Source organism: Chiloscyllium plagiosum, unplaced genomic scaffold (genome assembly GCF_037043375.1).
Source record: "Chiloscyllium plagiosum isolate Xiang-an unplaced genomic scaffold, Cpla_swu_hap1 HiC_scaffold_9, whole genome shotgun sequence".
In the NCBI taxonomy this organism is placed as follows: domain Eukaryota; kingdom Metazoa; phylum Chordata; class Chondrichthyes; order Orectolobiformes; family Hemiscylliidae; genus Chiloscyllium; species Chiloscyllium plagiosum.
In genome coordinates, this window is record NW_028270147.1 from 100156562 (window position 1) to 100180509 (window position 23948).

The window sequence follows — 23948 nt, forward strand, 5'->3', positions numbered from 1 at the left end:
TTCATTTTGCTTTGCTTTGTCTCCATGGATACTGCCTGACCCGTTGGGGTCTCCAGAGTTTTGCTGTGCTATTTCTTACAAATTTCTTGTTGTGTGCAAGACAAAAGTTTTGACAAAATGTCTCTTATTTTTCAGCAACACTTGAATTCAGATCAGTTTGGAGAGAAAGCAGGGCCATGGAATCATCTTTCCCTGCAGGGAGGGAGGGAGCGTGTGTGGAATCTCCCATGGGCAGGGCTCTCCTGGCTGCCACCACATCAGGAAGGCTGGAGCTTGATGATCGAGCTGAATGGACAGGGCTCACTCTCACAGTCCTCAGGGCCATGGAGCCTCTTGTGATGGGAGCATCTGCTTGGTGTTGGCAGACAATGACAATGCAATGGGATTGGAAATGGGACAACGCGACACTGGATGCTGCACAATGGCTGCACTGACTCTTCCTCTCTGCCTGATCACTCCCCACATTCAGGAGAATCTGCATTAGGACCCTGTTCTAAAGGGCTACAACACACTGCAGCACTCCCGAGCTGCAAAGAGAAGAACACTTCTACAAAGACATTGCCAAGAACGGATATTCCCGCAACTTCATCCACAGATGCCTAACAGACAAACAACGCGATGAGGACATGCCACGACCTAACTCACTAGCCACGCTACCTTATATAAAAACATCACAGAACTGACAGCTAGACTTCTCCAACTACTCATAAACTGCCCAGAAACTGACAGCCACGCTCAGACACCTCACGAGAACAAAAGGCCCAATACTCACCGTGTGAAAGACAGACGTAATTTACAAGAATCCATGCAAAGCCTGCACAAAACACCTCAGACAAACTGCCAGACAACTAGCCATCCACATCCATGCACACCAATGTGCCACTAAACCCCATGAACAGCTGTCCCAAGTAGCTATACACACAGATGACAAGGACCACAAATTCGATTGGGCCAACACTATGATCATAGGACAAGCTCAACAGAGGGCAGCCAGAGAATTTCTAGAGGTGTGACACTTATCCATGGGCTCCATCAATAAACACATTGACCTAGACCCAGTATACTGACCACTGTAACGAACATCAGGAACCAGTAACCGGAAACAGCAGGAATGGAACCAAATAAATTCCAGAAGACACAGTACAACAGCGCTTCACAGGAAGCTCCAAAACTCTGAAGATGTCACCTAGACAGAGGGCAAAATGACTACAAATCAACTTCCCAGCTCAGTGAGCATACCCACAGCTATGGCAAGAGTGAGGGGTTTTCCTGTCCTACAGTGCTCTCCAAAACCTTAATTGCCATCTTCATAGTCAGACCTTCATGCCCCTTCCTATACATGGAATTAGACTGCCTGGTCATGAGGCTTATAACTTCCTTCTGGAACAAAGTCTCCAGGTATCTCTGCACCTCCCTGATGTGTCACCAATACTTTCAACTCAGCCCCCAATCCAAACACCCTGTGTGGGAATTGTTGTAGATTTATACATTCACTACAGATGTATTTAACCTGAGTCACTTTAACTCAATAAAGAAATATAGATCCCACTTACAAATGAAAGATACCCATTCCTCTATTAATCCAATAATTGTCTTCAGTATCTGAATTCAAGTTTTCGTGCTTTCCATTTATTGATCTTCCCGAATGGGGGTATCCCAAAGCAGTACAAGATGACATGAGGATATAGACGGGCTGGGAAGGTCAGATGGGCTGATCAGTAACACGTGGAATTCATTCAGATAAATGTGAGTCAGTGGGCTGAGCTCTCCCTGACCATGCGAGTGAGGTGAGGGCAGAGTGACAGCCCTGGACATCAAGGCCTCTTTGATGGTGTGTGGCATCAAGGAGCCTGAGCAATGCAGCAGCTTTTCAGCTGCTGTTCCAGGGAAGGGATCAACATCTGGATCCTTCCGAACAACTCCTGGGAGTTCTGTCATTCTGAAGGGACAAGTCGTCCTCCTCAGTTCCCACAAACAGCAGCAAGTCAGACGCACAACAGTGTCCAAACTGTTTGGGGGAGCTGACCTGAACTCTCACAGCCCTGTGCCATGCTCTGCTGGAAGATGGAGGGACTATTGGGGAACCCTGGGGGCAGACAGTTCCATCAATATTGTTGGTCTTTAAATGTGAAGGTGAACTTTTCCTGGTCCTCAGCCCTCCCTGCCCCGATATGGACCAGAACATGTTTGAAATGACCAACTGTGTAAAGACCCACTGCCAGTCCGACAGCAATGAGCCAATCTGCTCTGAACACTCCCTGAGTGAGCTCACTCCATTGTGTTCAGATACACTGCCAGAGAGCCCACCCTTACACTCCAGGGTTTTGATAGCCCTCCCAACACAGAGTCCCCCCGTGAACCCCTTCAGTTCGTTCTCCACTTGAAAGGGCTGGTCCCAGTGGTTTCGATGGATGGATGAGATCTAACGGGGTCTACTTGATATGTTCCCTGTTCCCCACCCACACACATATGGACACAGGCTCTTCCCCATTCACCGTACACCATCAGATACAGGTATTCAGGATGGGTACTGCCCCTTCAGAGCACCACCATGGTGGATGGGGGGAGGGGTGTGGAGTGAAAGGTATCCTCCCCACTCTGGGTTTGGACCTTCCCCATCTACACTCTGAGTACAGCTTACTCTCAGCATCGTTCTTTGATCTTTCTGAACTCCAACATCCCTTCCTTCTTTTCCCCATTTATTGGGGATGATTTTCTTGGGGCCCTGCATTCCTGCTGAAAGTGCCCCTTCTGGCCCTAACTGGAGTATTGCCCTCCTGCTCCCGGGACCCCATTGCCCTCTCTATTCTCCCCCTCGTGTTCCGGGCCTCGAGGGGGAAGGGTTTCACTTCATATACCATTTCCCTGAGGCTTCAGCTCGGGCCATTTCCAAAGCACACACGAGACAGAGACTGAATCTTCTTCATCTTTATTCCCTTTTCCAGATTGACATTGACAGAAAACCGACTGCAATTAACAGCCCAGACAGAGGAAGCTGCTCAAATTCACAGCCACAATGGAGCTTGAGGAAAACACTTGTGAAGATTTTCTCAGAGACCTGAGAATCCTGTCCCTTTAAACAGTGACAAGACCTTAAGGTGGAACTGGTGTCTGAGCAGGAAGAAGATCTGGTTTACTGAAGCAGAGACTTCTGAGGTTCACATTGTTTTGTACAGCTGACAGTCTTCAGTATCTTTGAAAGGTTATGCTTGTTATTACAAGTCAGCACTGTCCCCAACAAACAGTCTCCTGTACAGGGACAGAATAGGGTTAGATCCAGAGTAAAGATCTTTCTGTACTGTTCCCACCAAAGACACCCAGGACAGGGACAGGATAAGAAACAGAATAAAGCTGTCTCCATACTGTCCTTGTCAAACACTCCCAGGACAGGGACAGCACGAGGTTGGGTACAGAGTGAAGCTCTCTCTACAGTGTCACAGTAACCTGCCTTAATCTCTGTCCTGCCAGCTCAGCCCTGTTCTATTTTAAGTTGTGTCTCCTCTGTGGACTGTCTCAAACACTCTACACACATTCTGATCTCCTGATGCTCTTGCTGAGGGGAGAGGGGAGGGTCACGTGGGTGAGGGCACAGGAGAAGCGAGCGTTGGACTCCCAGTCAGACCCAGAGAGGGTCAGCAGGCTGCTGACACTGTAGGTGCTGTCCGAAGCTCGCAGGTAGTTGCTGGTCTGAACCCCGTCTGAAATGACTGCACCGTCCTTCTTCCACTGCACCTCCAGCTCATCGGGATAGAAGTGATTGGCAAGACACACCAGGGTGGCAGTGCCCTTGGCATTGACCTGCTCCGGGGAGGGGGGCAGCAGGGTCAGCTTGGGCTGAGAGTTCTCACGGCCTGAAAGACAAGAGAAACAATTTTAATCCCTGCCGTTCAAAGGGATTTTAGCTCTTTGAACATTCAATGGCAAAAGTATCATTTTGAACAATTGTATCCAATATCAAACAAACCTGATTTTTTTTTAAATTCCGTTTTGATTGTGGACATTGAAGTCCCCCACCCAGAGTACTGTCTGTGCCCTCACCACCCTCAGAGCTTCCTCCAAGTGCTGTTCAACATGGAGGAGAGACTGACTCATCAGCCGAGGGAGGACAGTACGTGGTCATCAGCCAGAGGTTTCACAGAATCAGAGAATCATACAGTGTAGGAGAGGTCCCTCATCCGATCATGTCTGTCCCACCAAGGCAAAACTAAATCTACTCTCCATCCACTTTCCAGAACTGGGCCCAAAGCATTGAATGTTTGGATATTTCAGGTGCTCATCCAGGTATTTTTAAAACAGTTGTGAGGTTCCCCACCTCAACTACCCTCCCAGGCAGTACATTCCAGACTCCCACATTCTGGGGGAAAAAGATTTCCCTCAACTCCTCTCTGAAGCTCCTGTCTTTCAGATTGAATGGGAGCCAACTTATTATTGACCCTCCAACTAAGGGGAGCAGCTGCTTTCTATTCCCCATCTCTATCCCCCACTTAACCTTATACACCTCTGTCAGAGCCCCACTCAATCTTCTCTGTGCCAAAGAAAACAACCTGAGCGTCTCTTCACATTTGAGATGGTCCATCCAAGGCATCCCAGGCAAAGGTTTTCTCTGGATGCTCCAGCTTCCTCCCACAGACCAAAGATGTGCAGGTCAGGTGAACTGCCTGTGCTAAATTGCCCATAGTGTTCGGTGCAGGGGTAAATACGGGGAATGGGTCTGGGTGGGTAACTCTTCGGAGAGTCAGAGAGGATTTGTTGGGGTGAATGGCCTGTTTCCATACTATGGGAAATCCAATCTAATCGAATCCAATTTCCTGCTGAATCCCCTCTGCACCTCATCACCTCTAACATATCCTCCCTGATCTTATAATCTGTGCCTAAATTGATAAAGACTTTACCACCTCTCTGCTGGGTCTGTCCTGCTGATACGTCAGGACATATCCAGGGATGGTGATGGTGGTGTCTCGGACATTGTCTGTAAGGTATGATTCTGTGAGTATGACTGTGTCAGGTTGTTGCTTGAGTAGTCTGTGAGCTCTCCTGAATTTGACACCAGCCCCCAGATGTTAGTAAGGGTAGACAGGGCTGTGTTTGATGTTGTTGCCGGTGTCAAGGTCAATGCCAGGTGGCCCATCAGGTTTCATTCTGTTTCTGAGCCTTCCCAGCGATTGTTAGAATGGAGGATGGTTAACAGTTACCATCATTGGAGTCACGTGTAGGCCAGACAAGGTAAGGACAACAAATTTTCATCCTGAAAGGACATCAGCCCTTTATCTCAATGTCTCTTTACCAAACATTTGATCACTCACAGATCGGGAAAACTTTATTCAAGAACATTGGAGCTGACTGGGATCAACACACTTCAAGAAGGAGTGACTTTGGCTGCCTGCGGAGAAGGTTCTAGACTACATTTCAAACTTTGCTGCCCAGCACTGGGCTGAGGTCAAGAGTGAGTCTGCAAAGAGTCTCAGTGTCCTGGGGCCAGCCAGAGTCACTGCTCCTAACGACCCCATGACCCCTGAAAGGTGAAAGTGGTCTGACAATGGGCGAGGGTCTGGATCTGAAGAGTGCAAACTCAAAGAAAGACTTGCATTTGTATAGCACCTGTCCCCAACTTAGGATGACTAATGCCCCTCACTTCTGATTGCACACAGCAAGATCCCAGCATGCAGTCTGATAATGAGCAGAGAATCAGGCTTTTACTGATGTTGATTGGGAGATAAATATTGACCAGGGCACCATGGGGATCTGTGCTGCTCTTCTAATAGTGCCATGGCATCTTCTACTGCCCCCTGAGAGGGCAAACATCAGAACATGTATCTGAAAGACAGCCCCACAGTGCTGAACCTCTGATAATACGACACTCCCTCAGTACTGACCCTCTGATAGTACTGCACTCCTTCAGTACTGACCTTCTGATAATGCAACACTCCCTCAGTACTGACCTTCTGACAGTGCGACACTCCCTCAGTACTGACCTTCTGACAGTGCGACACTCCCTCAGTACTGACCTTCTGACAGTGCGACACTCCCTCAGCACTGTACTGCACTCTCAGCCTGGGTAATTTGCTTTAGTGATGGAATCTGTACAATATCGAAGCAGGCCATTTACCCCAATGAGTTCACACCAATCCTTCGAATCCCACCCAGATCCAAACCATGACACTATCCCAGTAACCTTGTGTTTCCCAATAGCTCATCCACCCAGTCTGCTACATTGTGAGTGTGAGGGGAGTATGCTTCCCGTTGAGACCCGGCTGACACCTCCCGGTCCAATAGCCTGCCTTGCTTCACCATCCAGCTCACACTTGGAGGAATGAGGTCATTTGGGGAGGCTGGGGATGTTTCCCAGCCAGAAATAGTACCTTCAGGAGAGATGGAGAGCAGATGATTGGGTGGGAGTGGGGAGGGAGCAAGGGTGGGTGTGGTTGGTGTGGTCTGTTGTCTCAAGGAGGCATGTGGGACTTTGAAGCAGGTGGTGACAGGTACTGAGCCCTTTCCCTGGAAGGAGTTTGTAAGTCCTGACTGACTGTGTGGAGTTTGCACATTCTCCCCGTGTCTGCGTGGGTTTCCTCCGGGTGCTCCGGTTTCCTCCCACAGTCCAAAGGTGTGCAGGTCAGGTGAATTGGCCATGCTAAATTGTCCGTAGTGTTAGGTTAAAAAGGGGTAAATGTAGGGGTATGGGTGGGTTGCGCTTCGACGGGTCGGTGTGGACTTGTTGGGCCGAAGGGCCTGTTTCCACACTGTAAGTAATCTAATCTAATCTAATCTAAAAAAAAGTCGATGGGTGAAAGTGAGGTGGGCACTCGAATAACGCCTTTGTTGCTGCTGAAGCTCTTGCTATCTTGCTATCTTCCTATCCAGGCTGCTGTGCCTTTCCACCACTCCTAGTTATACTCAGCCTGAGGACAACCATCCATTCTTCTGAGGGGTAGCTGTACACAGGCCCAGCACATGAAATTGTTCTTCTGTCAGATCCTCTTCGAAAAACTCATGGCTCACCACTGCCCTCTCTAGGACAGCTAGGGAAGGGCAATAAATAGCAGACACGTCAATGCCCTCCCCATCCCAAGAAATCAAAATCAATGATGTACAACTCAAATGATCAAACTGGTGGAAGGTGGATTGGATCAGCCCAGTTATTAAATTTCATCTGATAATTGCTGTATTAAGTTCAAGATGAAACTATCCTGGTCTCTGCTGAACTTAGACTAATTTTCATTGTTAATTTAATACATTTCCATGTTCATTCTTTCTCTCCAAACTGATCCTAATTTGAATGTTGCTTAAAAACAAAACATTTTGTCAAAGCTTTTTGTCTTGTATGCATCAGGACAATTTACTAGAAATGCCACAGCGAAGGAAAACAATATTTAAACTGACGTGTTCATAGTGACAACATCTCAAACGATCAGCACTTTCCTCACTTGTAATATAAATGTCATTTTTTTCTCCTTTGATTGGTAATTTTGCAACTGCCCTGATGAGGGCAAATGAAAAGCTTCCACAAAACAGGCATTTTTTCAGTCCAATTTAATACTCGCAAATGACTCCAAAGAACAAGGAAAATTTACAGCCCAGGAACAGGCCCTTCAGCCCTCCAAACCTGAGCCAATCCAAATCTACTGTCTAAACCTGCCGGTCAATTCCTAAGCATCTGTATCCCTCTGCTCCCCACCTACTCATACATCTGTCCAGACGCATCTTAAATGAATCTGCCGTGCCTGCCTCTACCACCTCTGCTGGCAACACGTTCCAAACACCCACCACCCTCTGTGTGAAGTACTTGCTGTGTGTAAGCCCCTTAAACTTTCTTAAACTTTCCTTTTGGATCCTAATTTTCTCTTTTGCTTCAGACCTGTTCAAATTCCAAGCAGTAATTCTGTCCCATTTTGAATGGAGGACTCAGTTTACCAGCACTCACTAAATTCCAATCTCTGCATCAAAATATTTTTCCTGATCTCCTTTCTGTCCCTGGTGTATAACAGGAGAATGTGTCATTTTGCCTTTCTGTTTGCCGGCATTGACAGTAAACCTACATTTACTGTGTGTATTTTATTAAGAAGTTTCGATAATCAGAATACCCTCCGTCCCCCTTGAGATCCTGTTCTGGTGTTTCCTTGTAACCTAGATCCTCTATCCCTGGACCATTCTGCATTGCCGCTCATAGAAGCCCATAACTGTACTCCATATTCCAGATGTGACCTAACCATTCTTCAGTACAGCTGTCCTGACCACTCTCTCCTCCATCTTCTCACTCTCAACATTCATTTCAAAATCCCATTGGCCTTTCCCATGTCTTTTTCTGAAAGTTTTCCCAATTTTAATCATTTATGTCACTCGACATCCTTTCTTGCCTGCTGCAGTAAGTTGTTCACAATATGAGCTGCACTTCATCCTTTATCGTTCTGAGTCATTATAACCAGGAAAGCTCCTTGCCAACTCTCAGTAGAGAAATTCAATTAATCCCATTGCCCTGCTCCACCCCAATATCTTTACTGTATTTCTGGTGTATTCAACAACATCTGCCTTATGCTCTTACACCCACTAATGGCTTTCTGTCATCTCTTGAGTTCTTCTCGATAAATTGCTTTTTTTTGCAGTTTGGTGACACAGTTTTGGTAGCCGTTTGTTAGATCTTTGAGTGTAATTCATTTTGTGCCTGATCCCAGTGCCAATCGTTTCGGCACTCCACCTTGCAATCTGTAAAAGCAGGTTCACCCATGTCTGGCATAGGCTCCAGTCTTTCAAAGAGACAAATTCAAGCCTCACCAAGTTAACCATTTCAATTGTACCTCATTTATTTTGATTTCTCCTGGGATGGGGCATGGGGCATTTGTTGCCCTTCCCTAATTGTCCTGGAGAGGGCGGTGGTGAGCCATGTAATATCTGGGAAGGAAGGCACTGGGATCTGTCCAAACAAAAACCATGAAACTCAATGTCATGTTCATGAATGTTCTTTGGGCAAGGGATCCTAGTCATTACCCGTTCTGTGACTCCAGTCCCACACTGACTTGATTCATTCTTAACGATCCCATGATTTGGTTCAGCAAAGAACTCATTCCGAGCAGCTGGAGATGGGCAATAACTTTGAGTCTTGCCAATGACATGAACGCCCTGAGAAGGCATAATGCAGTTCTTTGCTGTCTGCCTTTTAGCCTCTGATCCACCACACTCTCACTGTTAGGGGTCTCTAACCCTCTCACATTAATTAATTAGATGATGGCAATATATGAAGAGCTTTTATTTTGAACTGTCAGGTCTCTTTTCCCATGCCTCTCTTCTCTCCACTTCCCTCCAAGCCTTTCACCAGATGTTTCCCGTGACAGCCTTGCTGTGTAGAGTGAAAGCTCTCTGTGTTCTCAGGCCTCGCTCTGTCTTGTGTCTGTCTCCTCTCCAACGTAAGACAAAACACATACTTGCAGATACCAGCAGGTGGCGACAGACCCACCCCAAAGCTGTTAAACAGAATCTCGTCTTTTTTAGCAGCACTTAAAAAATCAGGACAATTAAACAGGACAGACATCCAAAACATGAAACCAGATGGATCCAACACACCACGCTTCAATGGATTACCAAAAATACACAAACCAGGGGTCCCCTCAGACGTGGTACACAAACATACAGACTAGCCAAGGAACTCCACTAAAAACTGAAACACCGAACTGAAGATACAGGCCACTCCATTCCCTCCACCCAAGAATTCCTGAACACCATCAAAGACAGATAGAAGAGGATGAAATAATGGTCTCCTTTGATGTTACAGCCCTTTTCACATCAATTAACATCGGCCTGACCAAAGAAACATTGGCATTGCTACTCGGAACACCAGAACTACAAACACCCGACAGCACCAATGTCATCAGCAAAGATAGCATCCTCAAGCTAATGGACCTGTGCCTCACCACTTCACATTCAATGACAAAACCGACAAACCAGTCAATGGAACGCCTATGCGGTCACCAATATCAGGTCTCATAGCAGAAGCAGTAATGCAGAGACTTGAACCAGCTACCAACACATCTATCCAACCCAAACTTTGGGTCTGCTACGTAGATGACACCTTTGTCATCACAAGACAAAACAAATGAGAGGAAACCTACAACACCATCAACGATATCCTGACAGGCATCAAATTCACAAAAGAGGAGGAGAACAACAGACTCCCATTCCTAGACGTGACATTTGAACGTACAGTTAATGGAGAGCTTCAAACCAGCATTTACAGAAAAACAACACTCACGGACCAAATACCTAACTTCAGAAGCAATCATCTCAACACCCACAGATGAAGCTGTATTAAGACATTATTTCAATGAGCTACATCACACTGCAGCACCAAGAACTACAAAAAACAGAAGAAAAATATTTACGTTTTCAAGAAAAACAGGTACCCAATAAACACAATCCGTCGATTCCTCAGAAACAAACCCAAACAAGTAGACACAACGCAACCAAAAACTATAGCCACACTACCTTACATACAGACTACTCACACCCCTTGGCATCATGGTGGCCCACAAACCTGCCAACACACTTAAACAGCGACTAATGAACCTAAAGGATCCATTAGATACCACCTGTAAAACTAGCATCCTTTATAAGATGCCATGCAAGAACTGTAAAAAAACACTACATCGGACAAACTAGCAGGAAACTTGCCACCAGGATACCTGAACACCAACTGGCCACCAAAAGACATGACCCACTATCACTAGTTTCTGTACATACAGACAAAGAAGGACACCACTTTGACTGGGACAACACATGCAAACAGACAAAACAAAGACATGCATGAGAATTCTTAGAGACATGGCATTTTAACCATAACTCCATCAATAAATACATTGATTTAAATCCTATCCACCTTCCCTTGAAAAAATAACCCAGAAACGGCATCACCCACCTTAAGAAACCAAGACCTAAAAATAGAGAGGCGGGACATACAATCAGCACTTCACCGGAGACTCTCACTGATGATGTTACCTAGTATGGTGACAAAACATCTGAAAACAAACCGTCAGGCTCAGTGAGCAAACTTACAGACTTAGTAGTGGGTGTGTGGAATGCATTGCCGGCAGTGGTAGGAGAATCAGATACATTAGGGACATTTAAGTGACTCTTGGATAGACACATTGAAGTTAGTGCAATGGTTAGTCTGATCTTAGAGTAGGATAAAAGGCCGGCACAACATTAAGGCCTGAAGGGGCTGTACTGTTCTATATTCTATATGCTATGTCCTATTTTCTATGCTGAAAGCCTTCGCGTAGCCCATACCAGAAACTTCTTCACCAAAGATTCTTTCAGCTCCTTCATGATACCTTTCCAAGAGGCTCCGGGATACAATGTACACTGTTTATTTCCTACTAATGACTTTATATATCCACTTGAAGTCAAAGAGTCATAGAGTTCTGCAGCCCTTTGCCCCAAACTCGTCCATGCCAACCATATATCCATCAGCTCTAACCCCATTTCCCTGCACTTCACCCACATCCTTCTAATCCTTTCCTATCCATCTATTTGATCAAATGCTTTTAAATGTTGTTAATTTACCCTCCTCACCCATTTCCACTGGCAGTTCATTCCATATGCGTATCACCCTCTGTGTAAAAAAGTCACCCCTCAGGTTCCCTTTTGTTCTTTCCCCTCTAAACTTAAACTGATGCCCTCTAATCCTCGATTCCCCAACCGTGTGAAAAAGACTGAGTGCATTCACCCTATATCCATCCAGTCATGATCTTATACACCTCTATAAGGTTACCCCCCCTCCCCCACCTCCCCCTCGGACTCCTACACTCTAAAGAAAAAAGTCCTGGTTTGCCCAACATCCCCGTATAACTCAGACCATTGAGTCCTGACAACATTTTGTAAATTTCTTTCCAGTTTAATAACATCCTTCCTATAACAAGGTGACCAACACTGAACATAGTACTCCAAGTGCAGCCTCACCAATATTTTGTACAACTGCAATATAACTTCCTAACTTTCCCTGCCTGATGAAGGCCAATGTGCCAAAAGCCTTATTCACTGCCCTGTCTACCTGGGACTCCAAGATCCTTCTGTTCCACTTCTTTAAGGTCCTGCCACTCATCATGAAATTCCTACATTAATTTGACTTTCCAAAATGCAAGACCTCAAACTTAACTACATTAAACTCCATTTGCCACTTCTCAGCCCACTTCCCCAATTGATCAAGGTCCTGCTGCAGTTTCTGACAACCTTCCTCACTGTCCACAATACTGCCTCTTCTAACGTAATTAGCAAACTTACTCATCATGCCTTGTATATTCTGTCAAATCATTGATATAGATAACAAACAGTAATGGGCCCAGCACTGACCCCTGAGGCACTCCACTGGTCACAGGTCTCCAGTCCCACAAGCGTCCTTCCCCTATTACCGTCTGCTTCCTACCATTGAACCAACTGTGTATCCGCTTTGTCAGCTCACCTTGGATTCCATGCGATCTAACCTTCCAGATCAGCCTACCATGTGGAACCTTAGCAAAGGTCTTGCTGAAATCCACATATAATATGTCTACCACCCTGCCCTTGTCAACCTTCCTGGTCAATTCATTAAAGAACTCTAACAGATTTGTGAGGCATGATCGTCCACTCACAAACTCATTGTTGAAGCTGCAGCCCAACACCTGTTCCTATCAGTATGTTTCAGTCAAGGAGACAGAGAGGGCTCCGGTACATTCACAATGAACATCTCTGTTGAATGTCTGTTGTTGGGAAGTGATTGAATTTGGTTTTAGATACAGAATGTATGACAAACATGAACTGCTCAGAGAGATTCAGCATGGATTTAAAACATCGAAGGATGTTGTTTGTATAAACTTACAGAAGACATTCGAGAAAGTTCCACGGAGAATTATAGTGCAATAATGGGAACAAAAAGATGGCAGAATAATTAAATACATACTCTGGATCTTTGTACACAAAGGAAGACTCAAGTATATCCCAAAAAACATTGCAGCACAGGGTCTAGAGCAAGGGAGGAACTGGAGAAAATCAATTTTATTAGGAAAATGGTTTTGGGAAAATTGATGGGATTAATGTTCAATTAATCCATGGGGACCAATAATCTTCATCCCAGAGGACTTCAGGAAGTGGCCTGAAAATTTTGGGAACATTAGCGGTCATCTTCCAAGATTCTATAGATTCTGGAACAGTTCCTGCAGGTTGGGGAGTTGCTGATGTAACCTCACAATTTAAAAAGAGAGGGAGAGAGAAAATAGGGAATTTTAGACCAGTCAACCTGACATTGGTATTAGGGAAAATACTGGAGTCCATTATAAAAGATTTAATGGCTGAGCACATGGAAAACAGTGACAGGGTTGGACGGAGTCAGATGGATTGTCAAAAGGGAAATCATGCTGAACAAATCCACTGGAATTGTTCGAGGATGTAACGAATGGACTTGATGAGGGCGAGCCAGTGGATGTGGTTAATTTGAACTTCCAGCATGCTTTTAATAAATCCTACAGAAGAGATATAAAATTAAGGCTCATAGGATTGGGCAGTGTTTTGGCACAGACAGGGAATTGGTCGGCAGACAGGAAACAAAGAGTTAGAATAAACAGGCCTTTTTCTGAAAGGGTACCATAGTTATTCATCATATCACTGAATGTTTTAGATGAAGGAAGCTAAGAGTAATATCTCCAATTTTGCAGATAATACAAAGCTGGGTGGGAGGGGGAGCTTCGAGGAGGATGCAGAGATCCTTTTGTGTGATTTGAACAAATTGAGTTAGTGCCAGATGAAATGCAATATGGATAAATGTGAGGTTACATAGTTTAGTCACAAAAATGTGAATGCAGATGATGATCTGAGTGGTGATAGATTGGGAATGGGGAGGTTCAATGAGACCTTGGCGTCTTTATACATCAGTCACTGAAAGTCAGCGTGCAGGAGCAGCAGGCGGTGAAGAAGGTAAATAGGATGTTGGTCTTCATAGTGAGAGGATTCGAGAACAGGAGAGGGGTGCCTTAATGCAATTTTACAGGGCTTTAGTGAGATCACCTCAGGAGTACTCAATCCAAAATTGGCTTAGTGACAGGAGACAGAGGGTGAAGGCAGAAAGTTGTGTGTGTGAGTCGAGTACAGTGTTCAGTGGGATACCACAGGGGTCAGTGCTGGGTCCCTTATTGCTTGTGATTTATAGAAATTATGTAGATGAGATTGTTGGAACGGAGTGCTGGTAACTCAGTTTGTAGATGACAAAGAGATTGGCTGGATGGTTGACAGTGAGGAAGAAGATATTAGGTTATGGAAGGGTATAACCGGATTGGTCAGATGGGCAGATCAGAGTCAGATGGAATTTAACCCTAATAAATGTGATGTTATGCCTTTAGGAAGACACGACAGGTTAATAGGGTAGTTATGAAGGCATATAAAAAACTTGCCTTCAACACTTCAGGTTCAATTATAAGACAGGGTGGATATGTTGGAGCTGTACAGTCTTTGGTTCAGCCATAGCTGTGTGCAGTTGTAGTCACCATAGGAAGGATGTGAATGTACTGGACAGGGTTACAGCTCATGGAATACAGGGAGAACTAGCCATTTGGATACAGAACTGGCTCAAAGGTAGAAGACAGAGGGTGGTGGTGGAGGGTTACTTTTCAATTGGAGGCCTGTGACCAGTGGTGTGCCACAAGGATCACTACTGAGTTCACTGCTTTTCGTCATTTATATAACTGATTTGAATGTCAATATTGGAGGTATAATTAGCAAGTGTGCAGATGACACCAAAATTGGAGGTTAATGGATAGGGAAGAAGGTTATCTCAGACTACAATGGGATCTTGATCAGATGGGCCAAGGGGCAGATGGAGTTTAATTTAGATAAATGTGAGGTGCTGAATTTTGGAAAGACAAATCAGAGCAGGACTTAAACAGGAAGGTCTTGGGGAGTGTTGCTGAACAAAGAGACCTTGGAGTCCAGGTTCATTGCTCCTTGAAGTCCCAGGTAGATAGGATAGTGAAGAAGGCATTTGGTATGCTTTCCTTTATTGGTCAGAGTTCTGAGTACAGGAGTTAGGAGGTCATGTTGCAGCTGTACAGGACATTAGTTAGGCCACTTTTGGAATATTGAGTGCAGTTCTGGTCTCATTCTTATCAAAAAGATGTTGTGAAACTTGAAAGGGTTCAGAAAAGATTGACAAGGATGTTGCCAGGGTTGGAGGATTTGAGCAAAAGGGAGAGGCTGAACAGGCTGGGGCTGTTTTCCCTGGGGCATCAGAAGCTGAGGGGCGACCTTATAGAGGCTTATAAAATCATGAGGGGCATGGGTAGGGTAAATGGGTATGGGCAAGGTAGTCCAGAATTAGGGGTTTAGGGTGAGATGGGAATAATGTAAAAGTGACCTTTTTCACACAGAGGATGGTGCGTAAGTTAAATGAGAAAGTGGTGGAGGCTGGTACAATTGCAACATTTAAAAGGCATCTGGATATGTATATGACTAGGAAGGGTTTAGAGGGATATGGGCCAAGTGCTGGCAGGTGGGACTAGATTAGTTTAGGATATCTGGTCAGCATGGACGAGTTGGACTGAATGGTCAGTTTCCATGCTGTACATCCCTATGACTCCATGAGTGTATGACAGAGCAGATTAACCAGGATGTTGCCTGGGATGGAGTATTTCAGCAATGAGGTGAGGCGGGATAAGCTTGGGATGTTTTCTTTGGAGCAGAGAAGGATTAGGCAGGACCTAATAGAGATATATAAGATTACGAGGGGAATAGACAGGGTGGAACTTTCTGAGGAGCAGGAAAATCAACGTTTTGGGCAAAAGCCCTTCATTAGGATTAAAGGACTCCTGCCTTCTGTGGCAATGAGTTCCACAGATTCACCACCCTCTGGCTGAGGAGATTCTTCCTCGTCGCATTTCGAAAGGGTCATTCTTTAACTCTAAGTCTGTGCCCTCAGGTCTGAGTTTCATCGGCTAGTGTAAGTATCCTCTCCACACCACTCTATCCAGACCTCTCAGTATATTGTAAGTTTCAATCAGATACCGCACCCCCCATGTCCTTCCAAATTCCATGAAGTACAGACCCAAAATTCTCAACTGCAGCTCACATGACAAGCACAATATCCCCAGGATCATTCTTGTAAAGCTCTTCTGGACCCCCTCCAATGCCAGCACACCCTTCCTGAGCTGTGCAGCCCAAACTGCTCACAATATTCCAAATGTGGTCTGACCATAGCCTTATCCAGCCTCAGCAGTCCACTTGTATTCTAGTTCTGTCACAACAAATGCCAGCATTGCTTTTGCCTTCATAATTGCCAACTGAACCTGCATGTTAACCTCAAGAGAAACCTGAGCAAGTTCCTTTCTGCTTCAGATTTCCAAATTCCCCCATTTAGAAAATAGACGACACTTCTAATCTTCCCACCAAAGTACACAACCTCACACTTTCTCACATTGTACTCCATCTGCCACTTCTTTGCTCTCTCTCGCCTAGCTGCAGCCTCCCTGATTCCTCAACACTACCTGTCCCTCCATCTAACTTTGTGTCATCTGCAAGCTTAGCAGCAATGGTCTCAGTCCTTTTTCCAGAGGCATGGGGGCTCAGTGGCTAGCACTGCTGCCTCACAGTGCCAGGGACCCAGGTTCAATTCCCACCTTGGTTGACTATCTGTGTGGAATTTGCACATTCACCCTGTGTCTGTGTGGGTTTCCTCTCCCATTCCAAAAAAAAATGTGCAGGCTGTGAATTGGCTGTGTTAAATTGCCCATAGTGTTAGGTGCATTAGTTGGGGGAAATGAGTCTGGGTGGGTTACTCTTTGGAGGGGAGGGTTGGGCTGAAGGGTCTGCTTCCACACTGTATGGAATCTAATCATCAATGCATAATTAATTTTTATGTGAATAGCTGTAGTCCCAACACTGACCACTGCAGATGTGAAGCTGAAGAGCACAGCAGATCAGACAACATCCAAGGAATAGGCAAGTCAATGTTTTGACTGAAATCCTTCGTCAGGACTGACCTGACTGACTAACCTTCCCTAACAAAGGGTTTCAACCTGAAACATTGACTTTCCTGCACCTCAGATGTAGACTGACCTGCTGTGCTCTTCCAGCTTCACATCTATTGACTCTGACTTCCAGCATCTGCAATCCTTACTGTCTCCTAGTCACTGACCCCGCAGATTTCCACTAAGCACTGTCCCCACCCCGAAAAAATCCATTTTATCCTTCTCCCTATCCATGCCAGTATCGTGCCCATCTTATGTTAGTTTTCAGCTCACGTATGGCAACTTGTCAAAATCTTCTGGCAATCCAAATAGATTATGTGCATTGGCTCTCCTCTGTCTAATTTGCTCATTAACCCCTACTGTTACATCAGATTCCAGCTTCTCCTTCTCAAACTGCAGGATGAATTCTATCATATTATGGTCACTGCCCCCTAAAGGATTTTTCATCTTCTCTCGAATCAGTTTTGCCTCATTACACATCACCAGATCCAGAACTGCCTGTTCCATAGTGGGCTATACCACAGGCTGTTCCCAAAATTCCATTTCATAGATAATCCAAAATTCCCTTCCTTGAGATCAGCTACCAGTTTGATTTTCCCTGTCCACCGCATATTCAAATTCCCCATGGTTGTTGTAACATTGCCTTTCTTACATGACAAATCAATCTCCTGATTTATTTTTTTTACCCACTATCGCTAGGAGGCCTGTACATGTGTCCCATCAGGGTCTTTTTCCCTTTGTGGTTCCTCAACTGTAACCCCACAGATTCTGCACTTTCTGACTCCATAAAGCTCTTGCGATCCATTTAATTTCATTTCTTACTCACAAGACAAACCTGGCCCCTCCACCCACCTGCCTGTCTTTTCAATAGAGGACGTGTATCTTTGGATATTTAGTTCCCAGCCCAGATCACCATGCAGCCACATCTCTGTGATACACTCATCATACCTGCCAGTTTCAATCTGCACTACAAGCTCATTGTGTATACTGTGTGCTTTTAAGTATAACACCCTCAGTCCTGCATTGACTGCCCTCCTTCTCAAAGTTGTCCCCTTTTATGCTGTGTTGAGAGTTAGTTTCCTGACCCTTTCCATACTCTCTGTTCTTTTATTTGTTCTGGAAACTTTAATAACCTCTCCAGATTCCACCCCCATTTAACTAGGTAAAAGTCCTCGTGTACTTGACTTACCCTGATCTGCCACATCACTTTGTTTACCTCTTTCCAAATGTTTCATGCATTGAGATATAAGGCCTTTTAGTTTGTTCCATTCTCAAGTAACCCTGCACTTTTATGGTTCCTTGGTACATTGCGGCATTTTCAAATTCTGTGTCTTCCTTTTATTTCCTGGTATCAATCAATCTCATCACAAATCATCCATTCTACCTTCTCCTTTAACTTTCATTTTCTCGTTTTCCACCTCTTTGAATGGAGTTCAGGTGAATATTTATCCCTGAAACATTAGTGTATATGCTCCTTGATCTCATTGTTGCTTGTGTCACCTTCTTGTGTACAAACTGGTTGTGACATTCCACACATTACAACAGTGACTGGTCTTCAGTCAAGACCCTCACTGTCTGTAAATGTCTTTGAGAGAGCAAAAGGTGTGAAATACTCAATGGAAATACATGCCTTTTCTATGGAGTGGCACGGTGGCTCAGTGGTTAGCACTGCTGCCTCACAACACCAGGGATCCAGGTTTGATCCCAGCCTCGTTCTCCCTGTGACTGTATGGGTTCCTTCCAGGTGCTCTGGTTTCTTCCCACAGTCCAAAGATGTGCTGGTTAGGTGAAACTGGCCATGCTAAATTGCCCATAGTGTTAGGTATGTTAGTCAGGGGTAAATATAGGGAAGTGAGCCTTGGAGGGTTACTGTTCGGAGGGCTGGTGTGGACTTGTTGGGCTGAAGGGCCTGTTTCCATACTGGAAGGAATCTAATCTTTTTTTAAAAAAACTGGGAGTCTTTCAGATGTGAAAAAAGCCATTCCATGGCACTATTAAATGAAGAGCAGGGCAGTTTCCCCCTGGTGTCCTGGTCAATTGACCTCCTCCCAAAAACCATCACTAAAAATCTGATCCTCTGCTCATTATCATGATCTTGTTGTGCCCAGTCTGCTGGAAAGAGTCACTGGGACATCCTGAGGTGGGACAGGTGCTACACAAATGCAAGTTTTTCTTAATGGTTGGAGTCCCCTGATCCTGACCCTCACCCATTGTCCATGCACTCTCACCTTCCAAGGGTTATTTAGAGCACAGATGCTGCCTGACCGGGGGACACTGAGACTTATTGCAGCCTCACCCTTGACTTCAGCACAGTGCTGGGCAGCAAGGTTTGAAATGTCATCTAGAACCTTCTACATGGAGGGGACCCAACATTACTCCTTCCTGAAGTGTTTTGATTCAAGTCTGCTCCAATGTTCTCAGATAAAGATCTGTGAGTGGTCAGAGGTTTGTTAAAGAGATATTGTGCGAGCAGCACAGTGGTTAGCCCTGCTGCCTGACAGCACGAGGGACCTGGGTTTGATTCCACTCTCAAGTGACTGTGTGAAATTTGCACATTCACCCTGTGTCTGCTTGGATTTCCTCTGATAGTCCAAAGACGTGCAGTTTGGTGGATTGGACATAGTAAATTGCTCCTAGTGTCCTGGGCTCTGCAAGCCAGGTGGATTAACCATGGAGTTGCAGGGATAGTGCAGGGGGAGGGTCTGGGTGGGATGCTCTTCAGAGGGTTGGTGTGGACTTAATGAGCTGAATGACTTGCTCCCATATTGTAAGGATTCTATGATAATGTGCTCCATCCCACTTTCCAGCTCTTACTCTGGAGGTTTTGGTGTTTCAAGTGAACATCAAATACTTTTTTTAATGTAGTGAGGTTTTCTGCCTCTCCCAAACTTTCAGATAGTGAATCCTAGATCCATCCACCCTCTGAGTGAAAAATGTACTCAACTCCCCTCGAACCCTGCCCCCAATTCATTTCAATCTCTCCCCAGGGTTGTTGCCCTCTCTGCTGATGGAAATCAGTCCTTTCTATCCACGCCCCTCATCAGTTTACACACCACAATCAAATCTCCCCTCAGCCTCCTCTGTTCCAAAGAAAACAGACCCAGCCAAACCAATCAGTCCTTAGATCTAAAACTCTGCATTCCTTAGAAAATCCTTGTGAATCTCCTCTGTCTACTCTCTAATAGGATCACATCCTTCCCGTAATGCTCGAACTACAGTCTTACACAGTTCCAGAATGATCTGTTCACCAGAACCACACAGAGGATTGAACTCCAGATAACCAACATCACCTTCCCTGTTTGGTCTGCCCTACTCTGGCTGCCTTTTGACATCCCAGGCTGAGTCTAGATTTGGGAGCCCCACCCTTACTCCTTGTGGGAACAGATTCTGAATGATCTGGGGCTCCTCCTTGAAGATCTCCCACTGCCCTGCCACTGATTTCCCAAGAAGTCACCAGTTCCAGTCCACTTTTACCAAATTATCACATCATTTAGTAAAATGGTTTGCTCCCAAATGAAAACTTTTACACTTGCTCCATGGTTCTCCATTTCCATCCCTACTCTCAATCTCACTGAGTTCTGATCACTGTCACTGAAATGCTCCCCCATTGATAGCCCTTCCAGCTGCCCACATTCATTCCATAAATGATGGTCCAAAACTGTCCCTTCTCTTTCACCATCACCTTCTCAGGGGCAATTAGGGATGGGCAATAAACGCTGGCCCTGCCAGTGACACTCACATCTCAAGATGCAATTTAAACAATGCCTGTTCTTTTATCGGGTTTATGATGTTTTGGTTATAAACGTTCAAAAGGATTTCTTTGCCAGTTCATGTTCAGAGTTAAAATCCTTTCGAATGTCAGAGCTTAAAATTGTTTCTCTTGTCTTTCAGGCCGTGAGAACGCTCAGCCCAAGCTGACCCTGCTGCCCCCCTCCCCAGAGCAGGTCAATGCCAAGGGCACTGCCACCCTGGTGTGCCTTGCCAATCACTTCTATCCCGATGAGCTGGAGGTGCAGTGGAAGAAGGACGGTGCAGCCATTTCGGACGGTGTTCAGACCAGCAACTACCTGCGAGCTTCGGACAGCACCTACAGTGTCAGCAGCCTGCTGACCCTCTCTGGGTCTGACTGGGAGTCCAACGCTCGCTTCTCCTGTGCCCTCACCCACGTGACCCTCCCCTCTCCCCTCAGCAAGAGCATCAGGAGATCACAAAAGTGTTTTCCTCAAGCTCCATTGTGGCTATGAATTTGAGCAGCTTCCTCTGTCTGGGCTGTTAATTGCTGTGGTTTTACTGTCAATCTGGAAAAAGGAATAAAGATGATGATGATTTGGTCTCGTGTACGCTGTGGAAATGGACTATCTGCCTCAGCTAATTGATTGACAGGTCACCCAGCCAATGACACATCTGTAGTTTGAACCAAGAGCCAATGACTTTCAAATGATCCCTTTGATCTGGAATCTGTCAAGGTTACCAGATTCCAAATAGAACAGAAACTGAAAGCTGCTGGGACTCAATCATTCCAATCTGAGGCATTCCCTCCTCACTCTGTTGGTCCAGACGCAGCTGGTGGGATCGCACTGTCCACTGCATCCTAGGGAACACACTAAATGATTTAGATTACAGATGTTAGAGGCTGCAGTCACAAGATTCATTCCTCCCACTTTAGCCTGTCACAGCTCAAAAGTGAGGCCTTATTTCAGACAGAGGTTCAATCAGGAACTCAGAGCACACATGACCCTGTATGGGTGTGACTGTTACCCAATGATGTCTGTAGGTGTGTGTTTCTGCGTGCGGGTGCGACTGTTACTCAGTACTGACTGTAGGTGCACCTGTCAGTGTGGGTGTGACTGTTGCCCAGTTAATGTCTGTAGGTGTGTGTCTCTCAGCTTTGCAGCATTCCATCCCTCCTTGAGTTTGTCTTCTGTGTGAAACCAGTTGGTGATTTCAGATTTGCTCAGAGGGGAAGGGATGGGGTGTGCTGTGTCCGGGGAAATTGCGATCGTATCCTGGCCCCCATTCCCATATTCCAGTTAAAATTAGATTTACAGGATAGAGTGCAGTCACTTACTGACAACCCTACTTCAGTCCAGAATGTGGTCATGTTGATACCAATCGAATATTTGAAGGGAAGAATTGGGATCTTCCTATACAGCTCGCTGAAAGGCCAGTGGTGTAGAGCGAGCACAGAACACAGCCAGACCAACAACAGTGAGTTAGTTTATTGTTGAAAATACAATTGTTACAAATAAAAGCTGCCCCCAAGAGATGGTTGCACCAGGGTGAACAACAGGGGGCAGCTGGGTATTACAGATAAACACACCAACAAAAGGAACCTGTTCACTGGGACAACAGGCTGCTGCAAGTTAAGCTTAAAATTTCCCCAGATTTTAACTACATTTAATATCGAACTTGTTTGAAAATTAAAGAAACAAGATAGATCATTTGTTCTTTGTACATTGTGCAAATCGAGTCCTTTAGCTGTTCCTCTGTCACGTCCACGTACATCGGTTTGTAAAGACTGAAAAGGGAAAAATGGTGGACAGACCTGTATAAAGGTCCAAGCAGAACATTAAGTGGGTAAGGCAGGATGAGCAGAGTGCATCATGGGAACTGACCTGAGCAAAACATCATGATCTCTGCGAGTCAATGAATAGGAGCTGCTCTCAGTCCAGAGAGAGAGAGAGAGAGAAGCAAGCAAGCAAGCAAAGTCTGGATAGCAAGTAGTTCAGAAAAGAGGGAGCACACAGGAGAGTGTGAGAGAAGAAAGGAGAGCAAAGAGAGACAGGAGAGAGTGAAGAAGATTCTCAGTTCGCCTGCGCAAGGTGACAAATCAGCAAACACTGGCATTTCTCACAGGCCCTCATCCTTCACAGTACCTGGAGAACTGACCTGTTCACCACATTAAACCAATGAGATTCTCAATTAACTGCTGCCAATGAAAATGACACGAAGGTACTGATAGTAAAATACAACATTTCTTGTTCAACAATATACAAACCATCAATCCGTCAGAGTGGATCCCAGAATGAGGAAGGATTTGAATGTACAAAGAGTTGGACAGCTGGCCCTGAGCAGGGCCATCTCTTGAGCTCGAGGATGGTGTCAGCAGTGAGGGGGCTTGCTGTTGAGTTCAGGCGGTCATCCTCAGGATGCTGTTCCCTCACCATCAGGGGCTGAGAAGACGGGGGCGGGGGGAGGGGGGGGGGGGGGGGGGGAGAGAAGGGTGGAGGACGAGATGTGTGGCACTATGTGCTTTCCTTCGGAGCAGGGGAAGGCGGAGGCTGAGGGGGTTGAGTGCCGGTGGCAGTTTTGATCGAGGTCAGGGTCTTGCTGAGCCAGGAGTTTTTGGCAGCTTGGATCTCATTGAGGAGAGCTCCCCGATGGTGCTCCAGCTCCTGGGAAAGGCAGAGGAAGGAAACAATGATTTCACAGGGAAATAACCCATCAGCACGACCCAGAGACAGAGTATCAATGTGGAGCCACAGTCTCGGGCAGGGAGCTCCTGTTTGAAAGGCACTCAGAGCGAGACCATGTCGGAACACTGGTCCTGTGCTCTCTCTCTCCCTCCCTCCCTCCCCTAGTGGAGCCCCCATTTCGGGTCTGTACCTGGATTTTACACTTGGCCTCCACCAGCTGCAGTTTGGTCTGTGCTAGTTCCAGCTCCATCTCCCGCAGCTGCTTCTTAAGAATCTCCTTCTCTTCATCGACATACTGCTTCGCGTGATCCTGGCCAGGCTCGGGGAGCTGCAGCTCACCGTCCTTCCTGAAGAGCTCACAGCAGCGGTCACACGACAGCACTTTACCCTGGGAATTGAATTGAAAAGGCAGTAAGCCTGAGGCACTCAGCAATGACCCTGCGCTCGCGTCTTCTTATCCCACCACCGTGTTGAGAGTTTAATTCCTTATCAGGGAGAACAACGTGGCTGGCTGGGCCAGTATTTACTGCACGTCCCCAATTGCCCTTGAGAAGGGGGTGGT

At 45.9% G+C, this 23948-nt stretch overlaps 1 protein-coding gene across 2 annotated transcripts in view; it reads right to left on the minus strand.

Moving 5' to 3' along the window:
- Positions 1-22174: 22174 nt before the first annotated feature.
- Positions 22175-23948, minus strand: part of LOC122554081 (rab GTPase-activating protein 1-like) — a 496968-nt gene continuing 495194 nt past the window's right edge. For both annotated transcript variants that reach the window (XM_087990933.1, XM_043700027.2), the window contains 2 exons: positions 23577-23774; positions 22175-23365 (listed from right to left, as the gene is read on the minus strand). In XM_087990933.1, coding sequence (XP_087847059.1) covers positions 23216-23365; positions 23577-23774 — 348 coding nt within the window. In that variant the 3' untranslated portion in view covers positions 22175-23215. The remainder of the gene's footprint in view (positions 23366-23576; positions 23775-23948) is intronic.